Source organism: Saccopteryx leptura, chromosome 3, assembly GCF_036850995.1.
Source record: "Saccopteryx leptura isolate mSacLep1 chromosome 3, mSacLep1_pri_phased_curated, whole genome shotgun sequence".
NCBI classification, from domain to species: Eukaryota; Metazoa; Chordata; class Mammalia; order Chiroptera; family Emballonuridae; genus Saccopteryx; species Saccopteryx leptura.
The window spans coordinates 12704252-12728376 of record NC_089505.1 but is presented as its reverse complement, the minus strand read 5'-3'; the positions used below and the strand labels follow the sequence as shown (position 1 = coordinate 12728376).

At 38.1% G+C, this 24125-nt stretch overlaps 1 protein-coding gene across 7 annotated transcripts in view; it reads left to right on the top strand.

Annotated features, from left to right (window-relative positions):
* SCAF8 (SR-related CTD associated factor 8) overlaps window positions 1-24125 on the top strand; it is a 172526-nt gene that overhangs the window by 23066 nt on the left and 125335 nt on the right. For all 7 annotated transcript variants that reach the window (XM_066372947.1, XM_066372948.1, XM_066372952.1 and 4 more), the window contains 5 exons: window positions 10036-10119; window positions 13607-13651; window positions 16842-17003; window positions 20165-20318; window positions 21109-21239. In XM_066372947.1, the coding sequence (XP_066229044.1) occupies window positions 10036-10119; window positions 13607-13651; window positions 16842-17003; window positions 20165-20318; window positions 21109-21239 (576 nt within the window). The remainder of the gene's footprint in view (window positions 1-10035; window positions 10120-13606; window positions 13652-16841; window positions 17004-20164; window positions 20319-21108; window positions 21240-24125) is intronic.

The following is a 24125-nucleotide window of genomic DNA, read 5'->3' as shown; positions in this document are numbered from 1 at the left end:
GCATCTGATTTTGTATGTTACTTTGTTATGTACAATGCTTATATTTTATGTTACTTTGTTATATACATGCTTATATTGTCTAATATTTTTTATTGCATCTCATACCAAAAGTAATATGGAAAATGGTACTATGCGGGAAAGGAGAATTTAATTATTAAGGAGTGAGAAATTTTGGATATAGAGAATACCTGGGTTTTGAATTGTTAAAGTAAAATTTGTAATAAGGTGAATAGTTCTCAGGTATTAAATTTGATGAACAATGTGCCCTTTTCCAAAAGTTAAAATTACTTGTCTGACTGGTGGTGACAAAGTGGATAGAGCATAGACCTGGGATGCTAAGGTTCCAGGTTTGAAACCCTGAGGTCGCCAGCTTGAGCCCAAAGTCACCGGCTTGAGCAAAGGGTTACTGGCTTGGCTTAAGCCCCCCAGTTCAAGGCATGCATGAGAAACAATCAGTAAACAACTAAAGTGACACAACTATGAGTTGATGCTTCTCATCTCTCTCCCTTCTTGTCTGTCTCTCAAAGAAAAATGAAAGTTAAATTTATTAGAGTAACACTGGTTAATAACATTACTTTTAGTACAACATACTTTTATATTGCATACTGTGTTGTGTGTTCACCATCTATGTATTACCATCTATTTAACCCCTTTTCCCTCCCCCCCCACTCCCTTCATCTCTGGTAAGCACCATTCTGTTGTCTGAGTTTTTGTTTACTAGTCATTTGTTACTTTTTGTTTGATATTCCATATAAGAGTGAAATCATACAGTTTTGTCCTTTTCTGTGTGATTTATTTCACTTAGCATAGTACTCTCAAGATCAGTCTATTTTATTGCAAATGGCAGCATTTTTTCTTTTTTATGACCAAGAGTATTCCATTGAATAGATACACTCCAACAGTCAGTGGATGGACATGTAGGTCATTTCCATGTTTTGGCTATTGTGACTAATGTAATGAACATAGGGCTGTCAGTATATATTTATGAATAAGTGTTTTTTATATATTTTCAGTTAAATATATGTTCTTTAAAATTACTCTGTGAAACAAGTCTGATTTCTTATTCCATTATGTAAAATACTGAATTTTTATTTTTTACTTATTTATGAAAAAGAGAAGTGTTTTATTTAAAATTTAATTTCTACTTTGAATTATAAAAGTTTTCACTAAAAATACTTGTGATAGTTTAAAAATATATATAACCAGGTTAGAAAGTGAAAAATCAGTCAAGTCACAGCTCTGTTCTACCGTGTTTTCTGTTGCTGTGTAATACATTGCCACAAGCTTAGCTTATGGCTTAAAATATCATGTACTGTATTTATTTCAGCATTTCTGTGGGTCAGGATCCAGGCACCGGTTAGAGCTGGTGGTCCTCTGCTCGTGGTTCACCAGGCAGCACGGTGTAACTTGGGTAGTACTCTCACTTGAAACCTGGGTTCCTCTTTCTACCTAACTCATTCAGGCTGTTTGCTGAATACAGTTCTTGCTGTTGCAGGTCTTTGTTTAGTTTGCTGGCTGTGGCTGGGGGTTGCTCTCAGTTCTTAGCCTCTCAGGTCATAGTAGCCATGTGCCCATCTGGAATGTGTCCACATGTCAGTGAGAACGCTAGTTTTTTGGTGTCTCTTATAAAGGCATTCATTCTATGGGTTAAAGGCTCCAGCTCTCCTGACGTCATTTAACCTTAATTACCTCCATAAAGACCCTATTTCCAAATATAGTCACATTAGTGGTCAGAACTTCCAAACATAAGAATTTTGTGGGAGAGAGAGATACTGTGGGAGGGCCCTGTTGGCAAGTGGAGTTAGAACAAAATTGTATTAAATATAATTATTATGCACAATGCATGAGGTAGAGGGTGTTATTTTGAGTGGGACTCCTGAAACCATGTCAACACAATAAATTAAAAATAAAAATTTTAAAAATATGTATCTTTCAAGGTAACATATGCATGTAAAAATTTTTTTAATACTTTATTGAAAGGTCTTCCTTCTCACCCTATGCTAAATCCCCTCAAGAAAACACTGTTTTAGTCCATAACACTTTAGTTCTTCTTATGATTATCTTGTTACTAAGCAGTATTTTTTTACTATTATTTCTTGAATGGTCAATTTTAGACATTATTTATTAAATTGACTTTTTGTAATAAGATATAAAGCATTGGTTCACTTGTGCTGATCATGTCTTCTGTAATACTTTGATTTTGAGTGCTGGGCATCTGGAATTCTGCAGGACAAATTCTTTTCCTCTTTGGTTATGTCTTTTGTGTGTACTGTGGTTTGCGTATTCCTTGTATCATCAGTTATCAGTCCTTATCACATTTCCATTTTCGAGGAATTTGTGACATCTTGTCTTCTGATTCTACTCCCCTCCCCAGTCTGCTTTTTATTGTAAGTTATACCATGTGAAATGTTTATTTCTTTATTGTCCTCCTATTTAGGAAGAAGAAAAGACAAATGTCTGTGGTCAGCATGCTCTCTTGAATTGAAAGTGTCAAGATTTTATTGGTTCCAGGAACTTTTGTGATTTCTAATTTTCTGATTTCTTTGGAGACTTGAGGGATCCTATCTAGTATCTCAAGTCCCTAAAAGACCATTGTTGAAAAAAGATGGGTTGGCTTGATTACTGTTTTAATTATTTTAGATTCACATTTAAGGCTAATTCTATTGGTCATAGACTCAACAACTTTGAAGGCTAAGCTTAGTCTGTCTGTAAATGAGCAAGATTTTACTCAAATTTAATGGTTGTTTGGAGTATGTCAGATAGTAAGTTCTTTGTTGGGCTCTTCCGAGGTGATAATGTTATTTCTTTAATAGTGCTCAAGATGGGAAAGGCACTGATCTTTGAACTGAAGAGTTGGTTGCAATAACAAGCAGTAGAGTACAACGTTTTGTTAAGCTTGAGGTAATGAGCCTCACTCAGTGTGTAAATGAAGGAGGGCATGAACAGGCTTTCCAGGGAGGGATTGCAGTGTTTATGCCCCCAAAATAGTGCACATTTGTAAAATTGAGAAGCACTGCCTAAATTCTGGAGTTGGCCTACTTTTCTAAAGTATTTTTGGAATATAGCCTGACCATTTATATACAGATTGTCTGTGGCTGCTTTCTTGCTATGGTGGTAGAGCTGTAGTCTGACAAAGATCATGTGGCTTTCAAATCCTAAAATGTTCACTCTGCTGACCATGGCCTAGTCAGCAATTAGCAACTTTATAGATCTTTATTGGAAGTAAAAGTTTTTTTGGGCCCTGGCCATTTGGCTCACTGGTAGAGAGTTGGCCTGGTGTATGGGTGTCCTGGGTTTGATTTCCGATCAGGGCACGCAGAAGAAATGACCATCTGCCTCTCCACTCATCCCCCTTCTGCCTCTCTGTCTCTCTCTCTCTTTCTCCCCACACACCCACAGCCATGGCTCGACTGGTTTGAGCATGCTGGCCCCAAGCGCTGAGGATGGCTCCCTTGAGCCTCCACCTCAGGCACTAAGTATAGCTTGATTGGGAGAATGGCACCAGATGGGCAGACCATTGGACCCAGACGGGTGATACCGAGTGGATCTCGGTCAGGACGCATGTGGGAGTCTGTCTCGCCCTCTCCCCTCCTCTCTTGGAAAAAGAAGGGGAAACAAAGAAAGGTTTATGTTGTTGTTGGAGTAGCCACCAGCATCAGAGGTATCTCAGTTTAGGTAAAAGATTCCTGAAACCTTGATTTGATTTGAACAAGTTGTTTTCAGATCTAAAAATATGCATTTGATGTGGTACCTACAGGTGATACAGAAATTTTAAAGGTTATTAGTTCAAAGAACACTTTTCAATGTACCTGAGGGGAGTTGAAACAAAAAATGAATTAATTACATTGAAAACCCAAGCTATTGTTTACTATTTTTCCTTTAAGTTGGTAAGTCTTGAATAGCCAAAGGAAGGGGCAGGTCGAGACTGGGACTTGATTTCAGTCACTGGAGTCAGGTGGATAGAGTTTGTCTAAGTAGAGTTCACACCATATTCGGTAGCTTTAGAGTATAACACGTGAAGGGGGAAAGGTTGGATTTGGGAAGCAGATTTGGGAAGAGAGACACAGCAGGCATCAGTGCCCTAGAGCAGTGGTCCCCAACCTTTTTTGGGCCACGGACTGGTTTAATGTCAGAAAATATTTTCACGGACTGGCCTTTAGGGTGGGACGGTAAATGCACAAAATAAAATTATGCGACCGGCGTAAAAACTGTGATATTTTTAAATATAATTGTCGAACTTACAAGACAAGCGTCAAGAGTGAGTCTTAGACGGATGTAACAGAGGGAATCTGGTCATTTTTAAAAAATAAAACCATTCAGATTTAAATATAAATAAAACAAATAATGTAAGTTATTTATTCTTTCTCTGCGGACCGGTACCAAATGGCCCACGGGCTGGTACCAGTCCGCGGCCCGCGGCCCGGGGGATGGGGACCACTGCCCTAGAGAGTTAAAAGTGATCTTAACCGAGGAAATAATTTGATGGAACTAGCAGGATCAGCAGCCACTTTAAACTTTGGAAAAATGCAGCGGGGAGTTAGGCCCAAGAAATAGATGTTGAGATTACAACCTTTATATGAGGACACTGGGTATGCAGGGAGCCCAAGCCTCGAGAGCAAGCAGCCTTGGTCTTCTGACGCCAGCATAGAAAAGAGAAGCATCAGGCAAAGAAAGGTCCCAGAACCGACTTGTATTCTTCAACACTTTTTAGTGTGAAACCCTGGTATGTTTTCCATCCCAGGTCTGATTTTTAGAATACAGAGAGAATTAACTTCCCAATTTTTGGTGGCAGGTTGATATATTTGATTAGAAAGAGTTTTGGAATGAAGCGTGGCACTTGTAATGGCCATGTCACAGCAGTGTTAATAAGTTTTTAGTTGGACAGAAAACGTTTATTAATGAACACTGGCTGTCAGGCATTGTGTCATGTTCAAATCTAAAGATTAAATATAGTGTCTTCATATACAGGGGGTCCTTGGGTTACGACACAGTTCCGTTCCTACGACGGTGATTTAACTCGAATTTTAGTATAAGTCAAAACACACCCTAGCCTAAGTCAATTACCTATTCTAACACATAATCTAGAACATAAAAACACAACTAAGCCACAGGAAAAAAGACCATAAATATACTGTACTGTACACTGAACTGTAGTAACAAAAAAATGACAAAAAATTGAGTGAAAAAAATTTCTTACCTTTATTCCTGTGGTTGGCTTGCACACTGGAAGGGCCATGCAAGGTGGGGGAGAGTGACCTATCGGGAGGAGGAAGCTGTAGAGGCAGGAGAACCTGCAGAAGGTGCTGGAGATACTGGGTCAGGTGCATCAGGGTTGCCTAAGGAACATGCAGGAGACGCTGGAGATGGTTCTACCTGTACTACAGGTGTTTCATCTTGAGAAGCAGCTGATGTGGAGGGTACAGGATCTGTTGTTGCAGGCCTCTGTACCTTCTTAAAGAATTCTTCTAGGCTAGTCTGGAAGGTTGATGACTTCCCTTTCAAAATCTGCCTATAGTATAGCAAGGCTCACATAGTCACCCACGTAGTCCACTAGTACAACTTGAGTGGCATAAGCTGAAACCCTCATGTCTCAATTTTTTAAAGTTTTTATGGGAGTGACTGTTGTAAACTCAAATGTTGTATGTCGAGACTGTCGTAACCCGAGGACCCCCTGTACACTGAATTATAGACACCTTTAAAATTATTTGAATGGTCTAGAAGCACTTTTTATTACTGTAGTCTTTTTCTAAAATAATGTTATAGTGACATAAAAATTCTCAACAAATAGCCTTTTTCCCTTTTTATTAACTTTATTGGGGGAAATGTAGTTAACAGAATTTTACAGGTTTTAGGTGCACAATTCTGTAACACATCACCTGTACATTGTATTGTGTGTTCACCACCCAGAGCTCCATCTGCCATCATTTCTCTCTCCATCCCCTTCTCCCCCCCCTCCCCCCCTGCAGATAGTCTTTGATAGAGGTCCCTGATGATTGAGTTTGATGCTGAGGGTTGAGCAGTGGTGGAATACATAAACATTTAAATTTGGGGATGGAAATATAGGAAAACGATGATGATAAGCTGTCTGATTTCATGTGCTGGGTTCACACTAGTTCATTAAATGTATAAATTTATACTCTACCTACTTCAAAAAGAACTTCGAAGCATCTTAGCCAACTGAATCACAGTTGAAAATAGATTTATTTTTGTATGAACCAAACTGGTTAAGTGTAGCAGAGAAGCAGATGTTAATAGAGACTGGAGACATGTTCATACTAGTGACATCAGTTAGATCCCCAGAAGCCAGTGCCCGAGAAGGGGGAACATGATCAATCACCCTTTGTAATAAAAAATAAGCACATGGAAATTAGCTGAGTTGTTCTGTTTTTGAATTCAAGCAAAATGTATTATATTTTGTCAATTCTTACATAAGAAACGTTTTCAGTAGAGATATTTATTTAAGAAGTTGGTAAAAGAAAATGTTTTAGAGGGGAAATTTTTATTAATCTTCATGTTAAGAACTTAATATTATATGTTAGTACAGGCATTTGGTGAGGAATTAGATGAAATGATGTATGCCTGTTTCCTGATGATTTGCTTTAATAAACAAGTGAGATTTTAGAGACTCTAGAGAAATAGTTGGAAGGCATATGTATTAAGAGATCCTTTGAAAAGTACTAAATTACTCAGTATTTTTTTGAGGAGCACTTTGTGTTTCTGCAGTAAATGCATATTAGAAAGGTGTTCTCAGATGAGAGCTGACTTTTCTGACTGTTGAAAATGTTTGACAAGTCTAAATTACATTTCCCTTTACCTCATCTTCCCCCAGGACCCCTCATTTTTGCCCGTCCTTCTCCCCCTAAAACGAAAGCAAGCACAGCTTTGGTCTGCTAAAGTAGGTACTAATGCTTGATTGAAACTTCAGGGCTTACCACAGAAAATGAAAAATACTGTGTTGTCAACCATAGGGAGAACTTGATACATCTCTCCCCCCCCCCCCCCCCCCCCCCCCAGACAGAGTCAGAGAGAGGGATAGAAGGACAGACAGGAACGGAGAGATGAGAAGCATCAATCAATAGTTTTTCGTTGCGCATTGCGACACCTTAGTTGTTCATTGATTGCTTTCTCATATGTGCCTTGACCGTGGGGCTACAGCAGACCGAGTAAACCCCTTGCTTGAGCCCGTGACCTTGGGTCCAAGCTGGTGAGCTTTTGCTCAAACCAGATGAGCCCGCGCTCAAGCTGGCGACCTCGGGGTCTGGAATCTGGGTCCTCCGCATCCTAGTCCAACGCTCCATCCACTGCGCCACCGCCTGGTCAGGCTGATACATCTTCATTGCCCTAGTCATGTAAATTACTTACAGAAAGGACCATCAAGTAGCTGAGTGAAGAAATGTTTGATGGGTCCTTTAATATTATTTATTTAAGTGGAGGCTACCTACCAAGGAGAAGGATTTTAATTTTAATAATGGCTAACCCTGTTGAGCTACTTTATGTGCTCTAAATTGTTTATGTGCAATGGTTCTGTGAAATGAGTATTGTTTTTATTTTGTAAATGAGAAAACTAAGCTTCAGAGGTTTAACAACTTATAATAAGATGACTTAGTTGGAATTCAGATCCAGATCTTCTTTAAAGCTTATGCAGTTCTGTGTCTTGTAAGTAGTTGTTCATTTTGATTTATTCTTAAATATTCACTACAGATGAAGTTAGATGTAGTAGATATCATTCTCTACTGTACACAGAGGACACAGTTTGGAGCAAAGGAAAGAATCTACAGAGTGAAGGTTTCATTGTTAGAGCTTATTCTCTAGTTGGAGAGGGCAGTAGTGGATCTTAGATGGGCCGGGGCCTGCTGAGAGATTCTTTGCTTTACATGACTTGCTGTAAGCACTAGAGATTATGCTGATGTTATTTATTTTGCACTTGGTGAGTTGACTGGCATAGGGGTAGGAACTGAGGCTAAAATTATATTCAAGTTCCCTGTGAGTTTGACAAAGGTAGTTTCTTAAAGGATCTGAGATCTTAACCCTGGTTGGGCGTTATCATCAATGGGGGGGGGGGGGTCACCTTTATGGGAACTTAAAGGGAAGGATGTTTGTACTTCTGCCAGGATTGATTTCAGCTTAGACAGCTCTTGGTGTACAGTTAACCTCTTATTACCTAACGGCTTTAAGGAACTTACATCCTTTGTCTTTTATTACATAATATCCAGGTATTAAAAGTCATACAATTCAATGCCAACTTACTGCAGTGAATGCTTCGAAGGTGAATATAGTAGAGTGAGAGCATGAAAGGAGGTTTGATTTGGTTTTGGAGGGAAGGGAAGGCTTTCCTCACTGGGCAATGCTTTAGCTAAGGTGGATGAGGATGGGTTAGCTAGTGGGGAGCCCTGGTGGGAGTATTCCAAATAGAACAAACCCATTCTGAAGGCTCTGGTATAGGGAACTGGAAAAGATCCTTGTGTGTGGAGCAGAGGGCTGGGCTGAAGCGGGAACCATGGTGTGAGATGAAACTGGAAAGGTCGGCAGGAGTTAGGTCAGACAGGACCTTGTATAAGTAGGTTTTTGTGTTTCTCCAAAGAAGGAAGTCATTGACCTTCTTAAGGGGTCGAGAGAGCGGTTGGTAAGTAGTACTCACCTAATCAGGTTAGTTTCTGTAGGCAGGCGTGTCACTTCCGTTGAGGTGCTCTTTCTAGGAGAGAAGAAGGTAATCTGGACTGCAGTTGTCATGGGTGGAGGAGTAGAAGAGACAGATATGGGGAAAACTGGGTACAAATTAATAGAATTCGTGGATGGCTAGGTTATGAGGGGTGCTGGAGCAAAAGCTATCTAGAGAACCCCCAGATTTCTAGTTGATTAACCAACACACTCCTTTACATCGTTTAGCATCTGTACAAGTTGTTTGCAGTGCTGTCATGCCAAAGCTTAGTTTCCAGAGTTGTACATAGTACAAGCAGTATAACATTTAAAATCTTAGCATCACTGAGTACAATGCAAATTTTAATCACTTTATTTAAGCTTAGTTGTCTTGTTTCCTGATTCTCTACCTTGTCTTTGTTTTTCCTTTCAACAATGAGAAATTTCAAAACAAAAATAAAATTTTTGGTCGTGGGGAGATAATTGCTACACATTATTATCCCTTGATTTCTAAACAGTTTTATTGAGATATAATTCACATAATATATAATGAACCAATTTACAGTGTCTCCGTCAGTGGTTTTTAGTTTGGTTGTACAACCATCATTGCATTCCATTTTAGAATATTTACATTACCCCAGAAAGAAATGCAGTACTCATTAGTAGTAGTCCATTTTCTCCCCAACTCCCCCTTTGCATTGTAAGATATTCACCAATACACTTTTTTCTTTTCTGGACATATTATATAAATAGAATTCTGTAACATCTGGTTTAAAAAATTTTTTTAATGGCATAGTCTTTTTAAGGATTCTCTATTTTGTAGCATGTATCAGTATACTTCTATTTCATGCCTAATATTTCATTGAATGGTTACAATGCATTTTTGTTCAGTTTTCATCAGTAGATGGGCATTGGGTGGTTTTCACTTCTTATATGAGTTTTTTATGACTAATGTTGCAGTTACCGTTTGTGTACGAGTTTTTATGTGAACATGTTTTCAACTCTCTTGGTTGTTATATATAATGGGGAATGGAATTGCTGGGCCCTATTATATATCACTATGTTTTATTCTTTTAAGAAATTGCCAAACTGTTTTTCAAAGCTGCTACACCATTTTACATTCTGACTAACAGTGTTACAGCGGTTCTGTTTCTCCGCATTCTTACAAACACTTATTTTCTTTCTTGTTGACTATAAGCGAGTGTGACATGATACCTCAGTGTGGTTTTAATTTGTATTTCCTTGATGGCTACTAATGTTGACCTTGAGTTTTAAAAGAAAGGCAGCACTTTGATTTCATTGACAATATAAAATTGGAAATGTTTGGTAACTTCATGCAATTGCATAGAGACAATTAGTTTTGCTGAATTTAAAATTTGTTGGTTTTATTTTCATCAGTTGTATTCCCTGAATGACTACAAACCACCAATTTCTAAAGCGAAAATGACCCAAATTACTAAAGCAGCAATCAAAGCTATTAAGGTGAGTACTAAATTTTATTCTTGTTCTTAGAAAATACTACACTAATATTTTGTAGCTGGAATGGTTTTTATAGATTAGATATGTTTTTCCTTTTTATAGAGTTAATGCATATTCATGGAGAAAAAACACAAAAATGAAAATCGATCACTGCATACTCTCCCACCCAGTGATAAAAACTTAACATTGATACATATTTTTCCATAAACTTTAAAGCAATCATATTTTTTCCTTTTCTTAGGCAGGTAAGATTTTAGATATAGCCACATGTGGAGAATGTGTATAACGTTACTTGGCACACTGACTTTACAGAATCTTGAAATCTTGAATTTAGTAAAATGTTCTATTAGTAAGAGTTTTCTAAATAAAAAATTTGATTGATTTTTTTAAGTGATTATATTATAGATTTGAAAGTGGGCCATTATGGAAAATAATTGTGCCCTCATTGTACATGGGACATTTGAACTGTGGAAGAGACCACAGAATTTAGCCATTACTGTGATACCGTGGTTTTGAACCATTATTAACAATGGATACTTCTGAAAATCTCAGGAAAAGGTTGGACCAGCTCTAGAGAAGTATACATATGCACCAAATTTCTTGGCTTTAAGGATCTTTTAAAACTTAATGTATGACAGCTGTCCAAGAGGTTCCTTCCTGTCCCCAAAGCTAAGACTTCCTGCTTCAGGAGGGCTGTTAAAACTGAGTGCTTCCTTTTAATTACATAGGTAGAAACCGTGGATAGTCGGTGATGTTTTCCTACCCTGAATAAAAACATCAGCCATAACCTGAAGCACCAATTATTTTCATAAATTGTCTTTGAATACAGCTAGACTTTGAATAACTATTAGACTTAACAAATTCCTATTTCCAGAGAATTGCCAGTAGAGAAAACTTATATAATTGGGTGATTTTGCAAAGTTCTAATAGCCATATCTTAGTTTTTAGACCAAGATCTGTAGTTAACTTCTTAAGGCACTAGATTTAGTTAATATCTTACAGCGTTACAGTAATTATCCCTGTATTTATATGCAGAAAATCAAAGAAGGGATAAAGACAGTCAAAAGTGAATACATTTAAGCCAGAGAATTTTTCAAAGAAGTGATCTTTCAGGGTATTGAATGGGCTTGATATAGAATGTTTACTCTTTTGTGCTTTCTTTATCTGTGATATTCTATCTACATTGCGATCTGATTTTATGATCATGATCCTGAGAGTGTGCAAGCATCTATTCATTTTTGTTCTGTGAAAATTAGTTATTGGTGATTTTATTTAATTTTTATTTAGCAGAATACTTTTTAATTAGAAGACTCTGTAAGGCATTAACATTATTTCCATTAACATTTTTTCCACTTTTTCAGATATTTGAAAGTCTAAAAGAAATCAAGTAATTTGCAATAGTTGGAATAAATACAGCTAGGTTTCTCTCAATCAAAAAATCTAAATAGTATGATGTACTGTACTATTTTGTTATATTGTTACCATTTGAAATTTTTTTAGTTTTGAAAAAATTCAAAACAGATGTAAATATTATTTCTACACATGTACATTTTCTGGCTGAATCATTTGAGTTTCATATTTCATTTATAATAGTACTTAATCTTTAAATACTTAAATTTGAATCTCCTCAGAACAAAGACATTTCCTAAGTAATCACAGCACAAGAAATTTCACTTTGATATACTTTTCTGTAATACACAATTTACACTAGTTATTATCAGTACTGACTTGAGTGGCTGACCCGTGCAGCTCTGCTTTTTCAGGGTTCATCCAACATCACATGTATTTGTCCTGTCAACATGGCCTTTTTGCCTTTTTGTATTTTGTTTTGTTTTTTGCTTTTCTTGTTAATGTTCTTGAAGAATTTAGACTTACTGTTTTTGCAGTACTGTATTTAGAACTGCATTTAGAATGTATGTACATTGAGATCTTGAAGATTGGAACTGCTTTTAAATCAGATTTAAATAATACTGTGTTTCATATTGAGGTGTGGTGTTTTTTTTTGTTATTTTTTTTTTTTTTTGTATTTTTCTGAAACTGGAAACGGGGAGAGACAGACAGACTCCCGCATGCGCCCAACCGGGATCCACCCGGCACGCCCACCAGGGGGCGATGCTCTGCCCCTCTGGGGCGTTGCTCTGTTGCGACCAGAGCCACTCTAGCGCCTGGGGCAGAGGCCAAGGAGCCATCCCCAGCGCCCGGGCCATCTTTGCTCCAATGGAGCCTCGGCTGCGGGAGGGGAAGAGAGAGACAGAGAGGAAGGAGAGGGGGAGGGGTGGAGAAGCAGATGGGCGCTTCTCCTGTGTGCCCTGGCCGGGAATCGAACCCGGGACTTCAGCACGCCAGGCCGACGCTCTACCACTGAGCCAACCGGCCAGGGCTGTTTTTTTTTAAATTAGCGTTAGAGGATGATTTTTTTTTTGGGTCTCGTTAACATTGAACACTGTCAACCAAACCTCATGGATAAGTATTGCGAAAGAAGGCCTCTGTTAATAAACTTTGAGTTAAAGTTTAGTGTGAGCAGTTTTACTCTGAATTACATATAGTACATAAAGTACTTAGACGTAAGAAACGCTCACTGTTAAGATGTTTTCCAGAAGAATTGTTACTTAAATATTTCTTAGTGAGTAACTATTTAATATTTTGTATATTGATTTTAAATGTTTAGTTATCTATAAAGGGCCTAATAACTTCTCCAGGTTTATCCATAGTGTTGGTTATAAAACTTAATTAGAAGTTTTCTGAGAATTGATAGTACTCCATTACTAATTTTTAATCTGTGCGCTCACTTCCCTTCTGTTGGTTCCTTTCTGCTGATCCACGAGCACGTTACACATCATTGTATCTCATCATCTGGACTGGCACTTCCCTTTTCCAGCAGAGCAGAAGAGATAAGAATGGTGACAACAGCTCCCTTGCATATATTTTGAAAAAAATTATTTGATTTCAGAGAGAGAGACAGAAACATTAACCTGTTTCTACATGTGCCCTGACGGGGGATCGAACCAGAACCTTTGTGTGTTAGGATGATGCTCTGACCAACTGAGCTATCCGGTCAGGGCTCCCTTGCATTTTGTTGACAATTATTTGATTTTTCTAGTGCTACCCTAATTTAATGATGCTATAGGAAATCTTTTCCTTCCATGAAAATAAGGATGTATATCTGCCAGTGTGCTTATCACAAATATTTTGCTGTCTTCAAATCTTTGTGAAGATATCCTTTCATAGAGACTGTGACAGTTCTTGTGTATCTGTGTTCATGTAACACACTTTGGACATACCATATACCTACTTCAGGAATCCCTTTACTAGTTAGATATTGTAGCTAGTTGTGAAGGGTAAGAGACATGAATGGTTGTCTCAAAATTCATGATTAATATTCATTGTTTTGATACACCTTTGATACTATCTATATTAACTCCTATGTTAGCAGGAAAATCCTAATTTAAGCAAACATCTTTTAAAACCATGCTTTATTTTTTTCTTATAGTTCTATAAGCATGTGGTACAGAGTGTTGAGAAATTCATTCAGAAAGTAAGTACATACTTTTCCATATTGACTCTAAATGTATTATAACTATAGGTTAATGTGTCGTGTTCTTTTCTCTCATCTTTCTTCTTCTTTTCCAAGTGAGAGGTGGGGAGGTAGACAGACTCCCACATGTCTTACTGTATTCACTAGGATTTCCAGCATGATGTTGAAGAGCAGTTGTGAGAGGGGCATTCATACCTTGTCATTCATACTTGATCTTAGTGAGACGCGCATTCCTGCTTTATTGTGTAGTGGGAAAACTTGTAGTTTGTCACTGTTAGGTCTCGTGGTGTTGGGTGTTTTACAGAGCCTGTACCTTTGGACCGTGAACTTCACACGTGCTTTTCAGTTTCTGGTCCTTTTTAAATCCCTTCAGTGAGACAGGATGGCTGGGTGGGCTGCAGTTGAATATTGATTTTCCCCAGGTAAGTCCGGCTCTGGTTAAACGCCTGCAGGTTCGGCTCTGGTGTACAGTTTGTCCAGAGAGCAAACTTTGCTAAGAGCAGAGTGGTGGAGCTGGCTGTCTCAAAGTGATTCCCCTGCCAGAAGCGTGAGCACTCACTGTGAACTCCTGCGCTGTCTCAGCTGGGGTGGTCCCGGGACACATCTTTTCTCAATGCTACTGTCACAGTGTTTTCCAGTACAGTGACCTGTCCGTCTTTACCATTCTAGCTTTGTTTTCTTGCATAGCAACTTTTAGTAGCTGAAATTGGCATCACCAATTCTATTTAGTAATGGAATCACCATAGAAAGTTTGCACATATATTTCAAAGTATGTGGTCCAGTTCACCTAGCGGGTCTTTGGTCAGGAAGACAGCTCATGATGGGCTCAGGAAACCTGCATAATATCAGAATGAAAAATCACACAAATAACGTTTAAAGGTGCATTCTCTCAGTCTCTTATTGCCTTCCTCCTCCCCAGAAGGCTTTTTTCTCCGTAAAACAAGAAATTAGAAATTCCTAATACGTAGTTTGAAGATTATGTAGCTGAAAATTTAATGTGATTTAGCTTTTAAAAAAGCTATTCATAAGGTAAAAAATACTTCAAGACATTGGAAAGTCTTAAGAATTCTTGTGTTTTTTTTAGAACTGATAGATCTTGAAGAGGAAATTGAGAAAACTTCAGATTTTTCTTTACTGAGATGGATTTTTTTGTCTGTCTAGTTAGATATTTTTTGAATATATAGTAGTCAAAGGAAAATAGCCTTGACCAGATTTATGAACTGAAGGACAGATATGCTAGATTTTTTTAAAAACTTGAGGGAAAACTACTTGAAACTTTCAAAAATGATACCTTTCAGCAGAGCAGGTATTTCTGAACCTTTACGTAGGTTGAACCTAAAACTTTAATATCACAACACCAGCATTGTTGCTCTTTTATAAAATACTTAACAGCCAGAATCTTGCAATAGATAGCTTGTGAATTGGTGTCAAAAGTCTCGTTTTCTTGACTTTTCAATAAAGACCTTAAGGAGAAGGTTCTTAAAAAGGATTTGAAGCCTGACCAGGAGGTGGTGCAGTGGATAGAGCATCAGACTGGGATGCGAAAGGACCCAGGTTCGAGACCCCGAGGTCACCAGCTTGAGTGTGGGCTCATCTGGTTTAAGCAAAAACTCACCAGCTTGGACCCAAGGTCGCTGGCTCCAGCAAGGGGTTACTCGGTCTGCTGAAGGCCTGTGGTCAAGGCACATATGAGAAAGCAATCAATGAACAACTAAGGTGTCAAAATGAAAAACTGATGACTGATGCTTCTCATCTCTCTCCGTTCCTGTCTGTCTGTCCCTATCTATCCCTCTCTCTGACTTTCTGTCTCTGTAAAAAAAAAAAAAAAGGATTTGAAGAAGCACACGAAATATTGTCACCTTGGTTTTTGTTTATTTGCATAGTGAAGTCACTTGTTTTACCAGTTAAAAATACAGTTGGAGCCTGACCAGGCGGTGGCACAGTGGATAGAGCGTCTGACTGGGATGCAGAGGACCCAGGTTCCAGACCCCGAGCTTGAGCGCAGGCTCATCTGGTTTGAGCAAAGCTCACCAGCTTGGACCCAAGGTCACTGGCTTGAGCGAGAGGTTACTCGGTCTGCTGAAGGCCCGTGGTCAAGGCACATATGAGAAAGCAATCAATGAACAACTAAGGTGTCGCAATGAAAAACTGATGATTGATGCTCCTCATCTCTCTGTCCCTGTCTGTCCCCCTCTCTGACTCTTGCTCTGTCTTTAAAAAAAAAAAAAAAAATCCAGTTAGAAATGTGTGTTTGTGTTTTGTAGGCGGATTAAACATCTTTTTTCTCACTGATACTCAAGTTTCCTAGAAAAGTATTTTGAGAAGACAGTTTTGATGTCGTGCCCTACGTGTTTTCTAGGAAATTCCTTTGGGTGAAATACTTAACCCAATTAGACCCCAAAGTTGAACCTGCTTTTTTGCAGCCATAATTCCATTTTAACCAACAGTGTGTTGGGGAAGCAGGTTTTTATTATGCTCTGGTCATGAAGACAAACCAAAATCAGGGAACTTGTAACTGTGCTCACCTGGCTAGACAGGCTCGAAAAGCTTGGAGCAAGGAAGTAGGAGACTTTTATGTTCTTCAGTTTGGATAAGAAGGTTGAGAAACATTTTTTAGTGGAATAGCTAAAAAAAAATATTTTTGTAGGATAGAGTCCTGGAATCATAATGGAGTGTTTTATCTTTCTAACAGGTGTGGTATTTGAGAAAAGTTTTGAAACTTTGGGCTTAGTGTCTTTAGAATGTTATACTTTGTCATTTGGTATTTGTCCCTACATTAGTGCAGAAAGCCTTTTGTTAAATGTTTCAAATAAATATAATGCACCTTGACAATGCTTCTGGAGCTCTTTTTTCCTGGATTTGCTGCTTCCTTCTGTGTGGCTTTACAAAATTATTAAGCGGAATGTTAATTATAACAGTACTGTGTCTGTCCTTTTGTTTTGTTGTTCAAGACAGTTCTGCAGTCCTGTTTTGGAACTTAGATGATTGGCAGTTGAACTGAGTATATAGAGTGGCCCAAGATTCTTTAAAATGCCATTCCAGAGAAAGATGGTGTGACTTTGTCAATGTATGAATATTCATTTCCTCAACACGAAGAGTGTTTTAGTATTTGTATAGGATTTATAATGATTTCTGTCAGTACTTTTACCTTCTTATTTCCTTCTCTTCCCACTCTTCTTTTTTTCATCAGTGTAAACCAGAATACAAGGTACCTGGACTTTATGTTATTGACTCCATTGTACGACAATCTCGACATCAGTTTGGTCAAGAAAAGGATGTGTTTGCACCCAGATTTAGTAATAACATCATTAGCACTTTCCAGAATTTATATCGTTGCCCTGGGGATGATAAGGTATGCTCTTTTTCTTTCTTTCTTTCTTTTTTAAAATATATAATATTATCCTTTTGGTCTCAGTGAGACTCTTTAAATTACCTTAATTTATGATTTTATATTATTTTTTACTCTATTTCAAATTTAAATAATTAGTTATTACACAATCCATTTCCTTTTTGTTCTTAGAATCTTAAATAGAGTGGGAAAATGTCAATTTTGCTCTTTTTTAATTTATTGAACCAATTGGTGTTAAAGAAACTTGCTGTCATACTCTTTTGGAATTATACTAAAAGTTTATTTATTCAAACACACAACCAGTTCAGAATTTTGATTACTTGACCTCATTTACCTGGTTTGTGTCTAAAACACAGACATGAGAAGTGATTACTGGAAAATAACTGCTTATCAAAGTTCTTTTGTAATGCAATTTTATTCGTGCTAGAAATCACACTGCTAGGTCTGCTAGATCTGAATGAATGCATATTTTTTACCACATAAAAAAAGGCTGTAGACCCCGAGGAAGGATAGTGAGGGGTGGTTTATCTTCCTATGTGCTCAAAAATATTACAAGGCTATTATTTATTTTAGGTGTCGATTTGGAAACTTAGTGTACTCTTCTGACAGTTAATTACAATATTGCTTATGTAGGAAAAGATCAGAATAAATGAAGATTAGTGGTTGCTTTAAAGAAGAACCACAAAATTAAAAAACTCACCACAAATCTTTTAGTTCGTGTCAAGTCCAAGATTAGGTACTTTATATTTTTAATAATTACAGTCCTTAATCAGAAAAAAATCTTGTTGTAATGTATATACATGAGATATTACGGTATTTTTTGTAAACTATTCTTGGATATGGTTCTTGAGACCGATTTTTTTTTAATGTATTTATTTTGGTACTTTGATAATCTTATGAAGGCAAAAAGAATGCTTCTAATTTTATGTGACTTCTCATAAGTGATTCTTAAAATAGATATTTTAGAGTCCCACCTTAAACAACTCATTTAAAATTTTGTGTACTCATATTCTGTGGTTAAACACTTTTAGAAATGTCATTAGTTTTGACTTGGATTTTCATCAGTTATTCTGAACAAATCAGTGTTGAATTTGTAGACTTCATAATAGTAGTGTTTCTCAGTTATAATAGAGTTTAAGAGAGTTTTTTTAACCATGACAAGAAAGATGACAGTGATACTGTAATCTTAGCCATGAACTTGAGGCATTATTGGTTTGCATGTATGTAGCTACATGAAATGACACTTGTCAGAGACAGGCTGCTTTTGAATTATAGTGAGTGTCTTGGGGCTGGAAGATTTTTTTCTACAAAGCAGAAAACTGTAAGGTACTTTTTAAAGTGCTCATGTCATAAAAAAGGAAAGTCTAATCAGAAGGTATGAGGCGTTCTTTGTGTAATTTTCTATGCTTCATTTGAAATACAGAAATTTGCATATTAATATAGTTTGGACATAGTTTGAAATTTATCAGTATTGTATCATAAGGGATTTAAAAATGAACCAGATCTTTATTCTTTTTTCTCTTTTTATTGTGTGAGAGAGAGAGGAAGGGGAGAGAGAAGCATCAACTTGTAGTTGTAGAATTTTAGTTCATTGATTGCTTTCTCATGTGTGTCTTAACTCCGGGGCTCCATCTGAGCCAATGACCCCTTGCTCAAGCAAGCGACCCTGGGCTCAAGCCAGTGACCTTTGAGCTTAAGCCAGCGACCATGGTGTCATGTATATGACCCCATGCTCATGCCAGTGACCCGCACTCAAGCTGGTGACCTTGGGGTTTTGAACCTGGGGCCTCGGCATCCCAGGTCAGCTCTTTATCCACCGCACCACCACCTGGTCAGGCCCATGTCTTGATTCTTAAAACTGCTTCTTTTAATAGTTGTAAGGGCGGAAGGGAGGAGGGGTGAAGAGGCTAAGGGGGGACAAATATATGGTGACGGAAAATGATTTGACTTTGGGTGATGGGCACATCAACAGTTCAGATGTTATAGACATGTTCACCTGAAACCTATGTACTCTTATTGATCAATGTCACCCCGTTAAATTTAAGTTCTAAATTAAAAAATTCCTTTTTTTATTATCACAAAATACATACCTTTAACAGAAGTGTCTTTTTAATACTTAGTCTCAGTCTATCACTTAAATTATTATCCTAATGGAGTAACGTTACAATAGTAACTAATACTTATTGCTATTTCCAGAAATTTTATATGCTGAACAGTTGTGAAAAATACGAATTTGGTTAAATTCTTTTTTTTTTTCTTTTTGCATTTTTCTGAAGCTGGAAACAGGGAGAGACAGTCAGACAGACTCCCGCATGCGCCCGACCGGGATCCACCCGGCACACCCACCAGGGGCGAAGCTCTGCCCACCAGGGGGCGATGCTCTGCCCATCCTGGGCGTCGCCATGTTGCGACCAGAGCCACTCTAGCGCCTGGGGCAGAGGCCACAGAGCTATCCCCAGCGCCCGGGCCATCTTTGCTCCAATGGAGCCTTGGCTGCGGGAGGGGAAGAGAGAGACAGAGAGGAAGGAGGGGGGGGTGGAGAAGCAAATGGGCGCTTCTCCTGTGTGCCCTGGCCGGGAGTCGAACCCGGGTCCTCCGCACGCTAGGCCGACTGGTTAAATTCTTATTGAGGAAAAAACCCTCTCCTGTCATTAGTTTTAAAATATATATATTTATTTAAATCAAAATAATCTATTGTCAGTTATTCTACACCCTGTTTTTCTCCTCACATTGTCTGGACCTATTTTTCAATAAAGACCTGTTAAAACCTCCCAAAAAATAAAATAAAAAAATTAAAAAGTCAAATATGATAAGGACTTGTCTTGATTTTACTTGTTTAAAAGATAAACTTAACATCAACTGTAAATATAACTTGAGTACTGAATTGAACCCTCACCTGCCTAAGGAGCTTAGCACAGTTGTCCAGCAGCCTTAACCCGCCCTCATCGGACTTCACGTGGGAGCCGAAGTCCCCTCCCCACTCCTGCTTTCTGCCAAATGTAGCTTTCACTTCGTCTGTCTGTCAGCATGGACCTGTGTGTGAGTGAAAGGCCTGTAGGCATTATTTTAATTTATCCCTCCCACCCACTGCCCAGATAGTCCAATAAATTGTGCTAAGGTTTGAAAGCAAAAAATGAAAGCGTCATTTTTCTTTTCCCCTCTAGAGTAAAATAGTGAGAGTGTTGAACTTATGGCAGAAGAACAACGTGTTTAAGAGTGAGATCATCCAGCCTCTTTTGGACATGGCAGCAGGGATCCCCCCTCCGGTGGCCACACCTGTTCTGGCCGGCACCACGGCCGCCATGAGCAACACCCCAGGTACGAGGGATGACAGGCGCGTTTCCTGAGTATTCTGCTCAGACTTTTCATTTGTGAAATAATAATTCAAAGTAACTTGAAGGAAAAATAAAATCAGAAATTATATTTGTGTGTAATTCATTACTAAAAATTAGGAAACTATATTTTTAGTCCCTAGAAACATAAATATAAAAAGTTTGGGAAATTGGTGTGTCAGGTCTTTCCTGTTGAACTGCCTATAATCTTTTAAACTTACATGCAAATCAGGTTGACTCATAGGATACTAGAGAAATTTAATATTATAAGGAACCCTGAAAAATTACTTAATGGAGCTAAGAATGTTTTAGTAATAATCTCAAAATTATTGTTGAGTTGACATTTTTAATTTTTTATTTTCACCCAGGAAATGACACTGTTAACATTTTGGTGTATGTTTAGTTTTGGAGGGGAGTGTCTGTGTGTAGTTTTATGTTACACATACTGTTTTATAATATTTCATTGATGATTGTATTTTGAATATTTCCTTATACAATTGAATTTTCTTCTATAGTAGGATATTTAATGACTGCCAAGTATTGTAGGCTCCTTTAAAGTAGTTAATTGAAGACAAGTATGAACGATCCCCTTGGAACTTGAACATACCAAATTCTGTAATGGTTTTTCAAAATGGAGATAGTAAAGTATAAACATTATATATAAATTTGTATATATTTTATTAAAGTGGCAGAGCAAATTTCTCTAGCTTTTAAAGCCTTATTTATTTGCTTACATATTTATTGAGTTACATGTGATGTCTTTCTTTTTTTTAAAGGAACTCCTGTGACACCTGTTACTCCAGCCAATGTGGTCCAAGGTTTACCTGACCCATGGGTATCCCAGATAGCAAATACAGACACCCTTACAGCTGTTGCTCAGATCTTACAGAGTCCTCAAGGCCAGCAGGTAAGCAGCTAGTCTGTGATATTGACAGCGATTTAGAGCTCATTATTTTACTAATGGATTTTTTCATAGTGTTAACACCTCATTTAGAATATATGTTGTTTTATTTTGTGAAAATAATATCCCACTATATATAGTACTGTGAAACTTGCTTTATTCATTCATTAATCCATCATACCTACTTTTATGTCATTAAAGATTGCTTTATTTAAAAATCAATGTGTCAAGCATTATTGGGAGCTGTTGTTAGTCCAGTAATGAGACAGGGAGGTCTTCTCTCTTGGAGAAGATGTCTTCCTCTCTTAGAGGAAGACAGACAGTGAAAAAGTATGGATCGTGATGTATTACCTAAAATGGGTAAATCTTTATTTTTTTCTTGACTGATTTTAGAGAGATGAAGGGAGTGAGAGAGGGAGAAAGGGAGAAACATTTTATGTTCCGCTAAGTTGTGTATTCACATGGTGCTTCCTGTATGTGCTCTGATGTGGATTGAAGCCGCCACTGTGGCGTCTCAGGACGCTCAACCACTGAGCAATGGCCAGGGCCAAAGCGGCTAACTCGTTCGAGTGACTGGCTAGGTCTGGGGACAGGATCAGTCTTGAAGAGGGTAGCCAAGAGAAGGTGTTTTTTTGATGAAGAGGCATTTGAATTGAGAGTTCTAATGGCTGGTTATGAGGATAAGCCCATGTTTAGCATCTGTTTTTTTTAACCTGTTGTTTAAAAGCAAATTAATTGTGATTTTGTGATCCGTGTGATAAAACTTTCTGAATTTTCTTTCCCCACATACGCATGTGGTGTGAGGTCTTGTTTAACTGTCACCTCAGTGAAGTCTTTGAACCGTGACTTGGAACTGCAGACCCTACCTTGTATTCCCTCACGCTCCTTTTCACTCTCACCTGACTGATTTTTTCCCTTAGCATTACTACCTTCTGTTAGCTTGCATAATTTACCTATTGTGCTTATTCTCTGTCTCTTTCCACTGGGATGTTTGGTACACAGGGCAAGGATTTTTGTCTGTTCTGTTCAGCCATGTGTCTCGGTTTCTAGGTTATAGTATGTGTTCAGTACTTGTTTGTCAAATGAATTAATAATGTATGTTGGGCATACAAAAGATATTTCAGAGTGGAGTTGTTGAGAAGATAAGATGGTCCATGAATGTAAGTTATTAGTGACAAAGTTGAAATGGTAGAATTAAGAGCGGGGCCTGGGTTTCACTAGACATAAATGGCAGGTTGAGAAATAAAGGACTGAGATGCTAAGTAGCGGGGAATTGCCAGAGATTTTTACGTTGCAGTCACGTGATCTATGAGTGGGGGGGAGGAGCAGGTCTGGAGATAGGAGTGTCTTTGTTTTGGTAACGATGATGGAAGGAAAGTAAATAATGAATATGTGAAAAAATAGGGTAAAATCAATTCAATTATAAGTCACAGATTTGACCCAGTTTTTTCATTTTTGGGGTCAATTGGGAAACTAAATTGATAATATACAAAATTATTGAAATATTTGGTGATGCTGATATTTTGAAAATCATAAAGTGTTTTCATTTTTAAAAATATCTGGTGAAGTCTCTTAGTCACATTCCCTGGTGTGTGGGCAGGTCTAGAGGGTTCAGGGTGCCTTCACTTCCCTGTCTGGTACCTGGTGGGTGTGGCTAGCATGCTCTGCTCAGTCTAGTGGCTGGAGCATGCTGACCTCTAGAACATGCTGAGCTCAGGGCAGCCTGACTTCCTATAGGGCAATCTGTCTCCATAGACTGAGTCTTGCAAGAAACCCAGGCACAGGTACAAGACTGTTTTGATCTAGCTTTGGAAGTCCCAGAATATCACTCTGTCACATTTGATTCATCAGACAAGTTGCTAAAGCCAGCCCCGATTCCGGGGGAGGGAAGGAACAGGCTCTGCCTATGGACTGCTTGCACGGAGGGAAGAAAGGGATAGTACACATCTACCATCATGATGGGACTGGAATCGGATGACCTGGACTGATGCCAAAGGATTACTTGTGAAAGGAAGTCTTTGAATAATACAATTTTTAGCAGCTGTGATCTTTAATTTTTTAATTCTAGGTCTAAATATCTCCAAATATTTTTGGTAGCTATACTAAATTGTTCCAGCCAAGGGTATCTAAGACCTGTGTGATGTGGATTATCCTGGGTGTTATATTTTATCCCAGTGATAGTTTTGAATATTTGTCAAATAAAATTTGTGAGGTATTTCAGGTAGACATACACAGTGCATTGCAAATCAAGAGTTTAAGAAAATCATGCTGTCTTGAGCCAGCAAGTCAGATTCTACAGACATCAAAAAGATAATAAGATTATGAACAATTGTATGCTAGTGAATTTGACAACTTAGATGAAACAGAGTCTTAAAAGCACAATTTACCAAAATTAACACAAGATCAAAAACAAAATCTGAATAGCCTTGTTTCTATTAAAAAGAAAAAAATACACACACACACACACACACACACACACACACACACACACCCACCAGCCTTGGCCGGTTAGCTCATTTGGTTAGAGCAGGGGTCCCCAAACTTTTTACACAGGGGTTCAGTTTACTATCCCTCAGACTGTTGGAGGGCCGGACTATAAAAAAAACTATGAACAAATCCCTGTGCACACTGCAGATATCTTATTTTAAAGTAAAAAAACAAAACGGGAACAAATACAATATTTAAAATAAAGAACAAGTAAATTTAAATAAACAAACTGACCAGTATTTCAGTGGGAACTATGGGAACTATGTTCCTCTCACTGACCACCAATGAAAGAGGTGCCCCTTCTGGGGTGGCGGGGGCCGGATAAATGGCCTCAGGGGGCCGCATAGGGCGGGCCGTAGTTTGGGGACCCCTGGTAGAGAGTTGTCCGGTAATGACAAGGTTGAG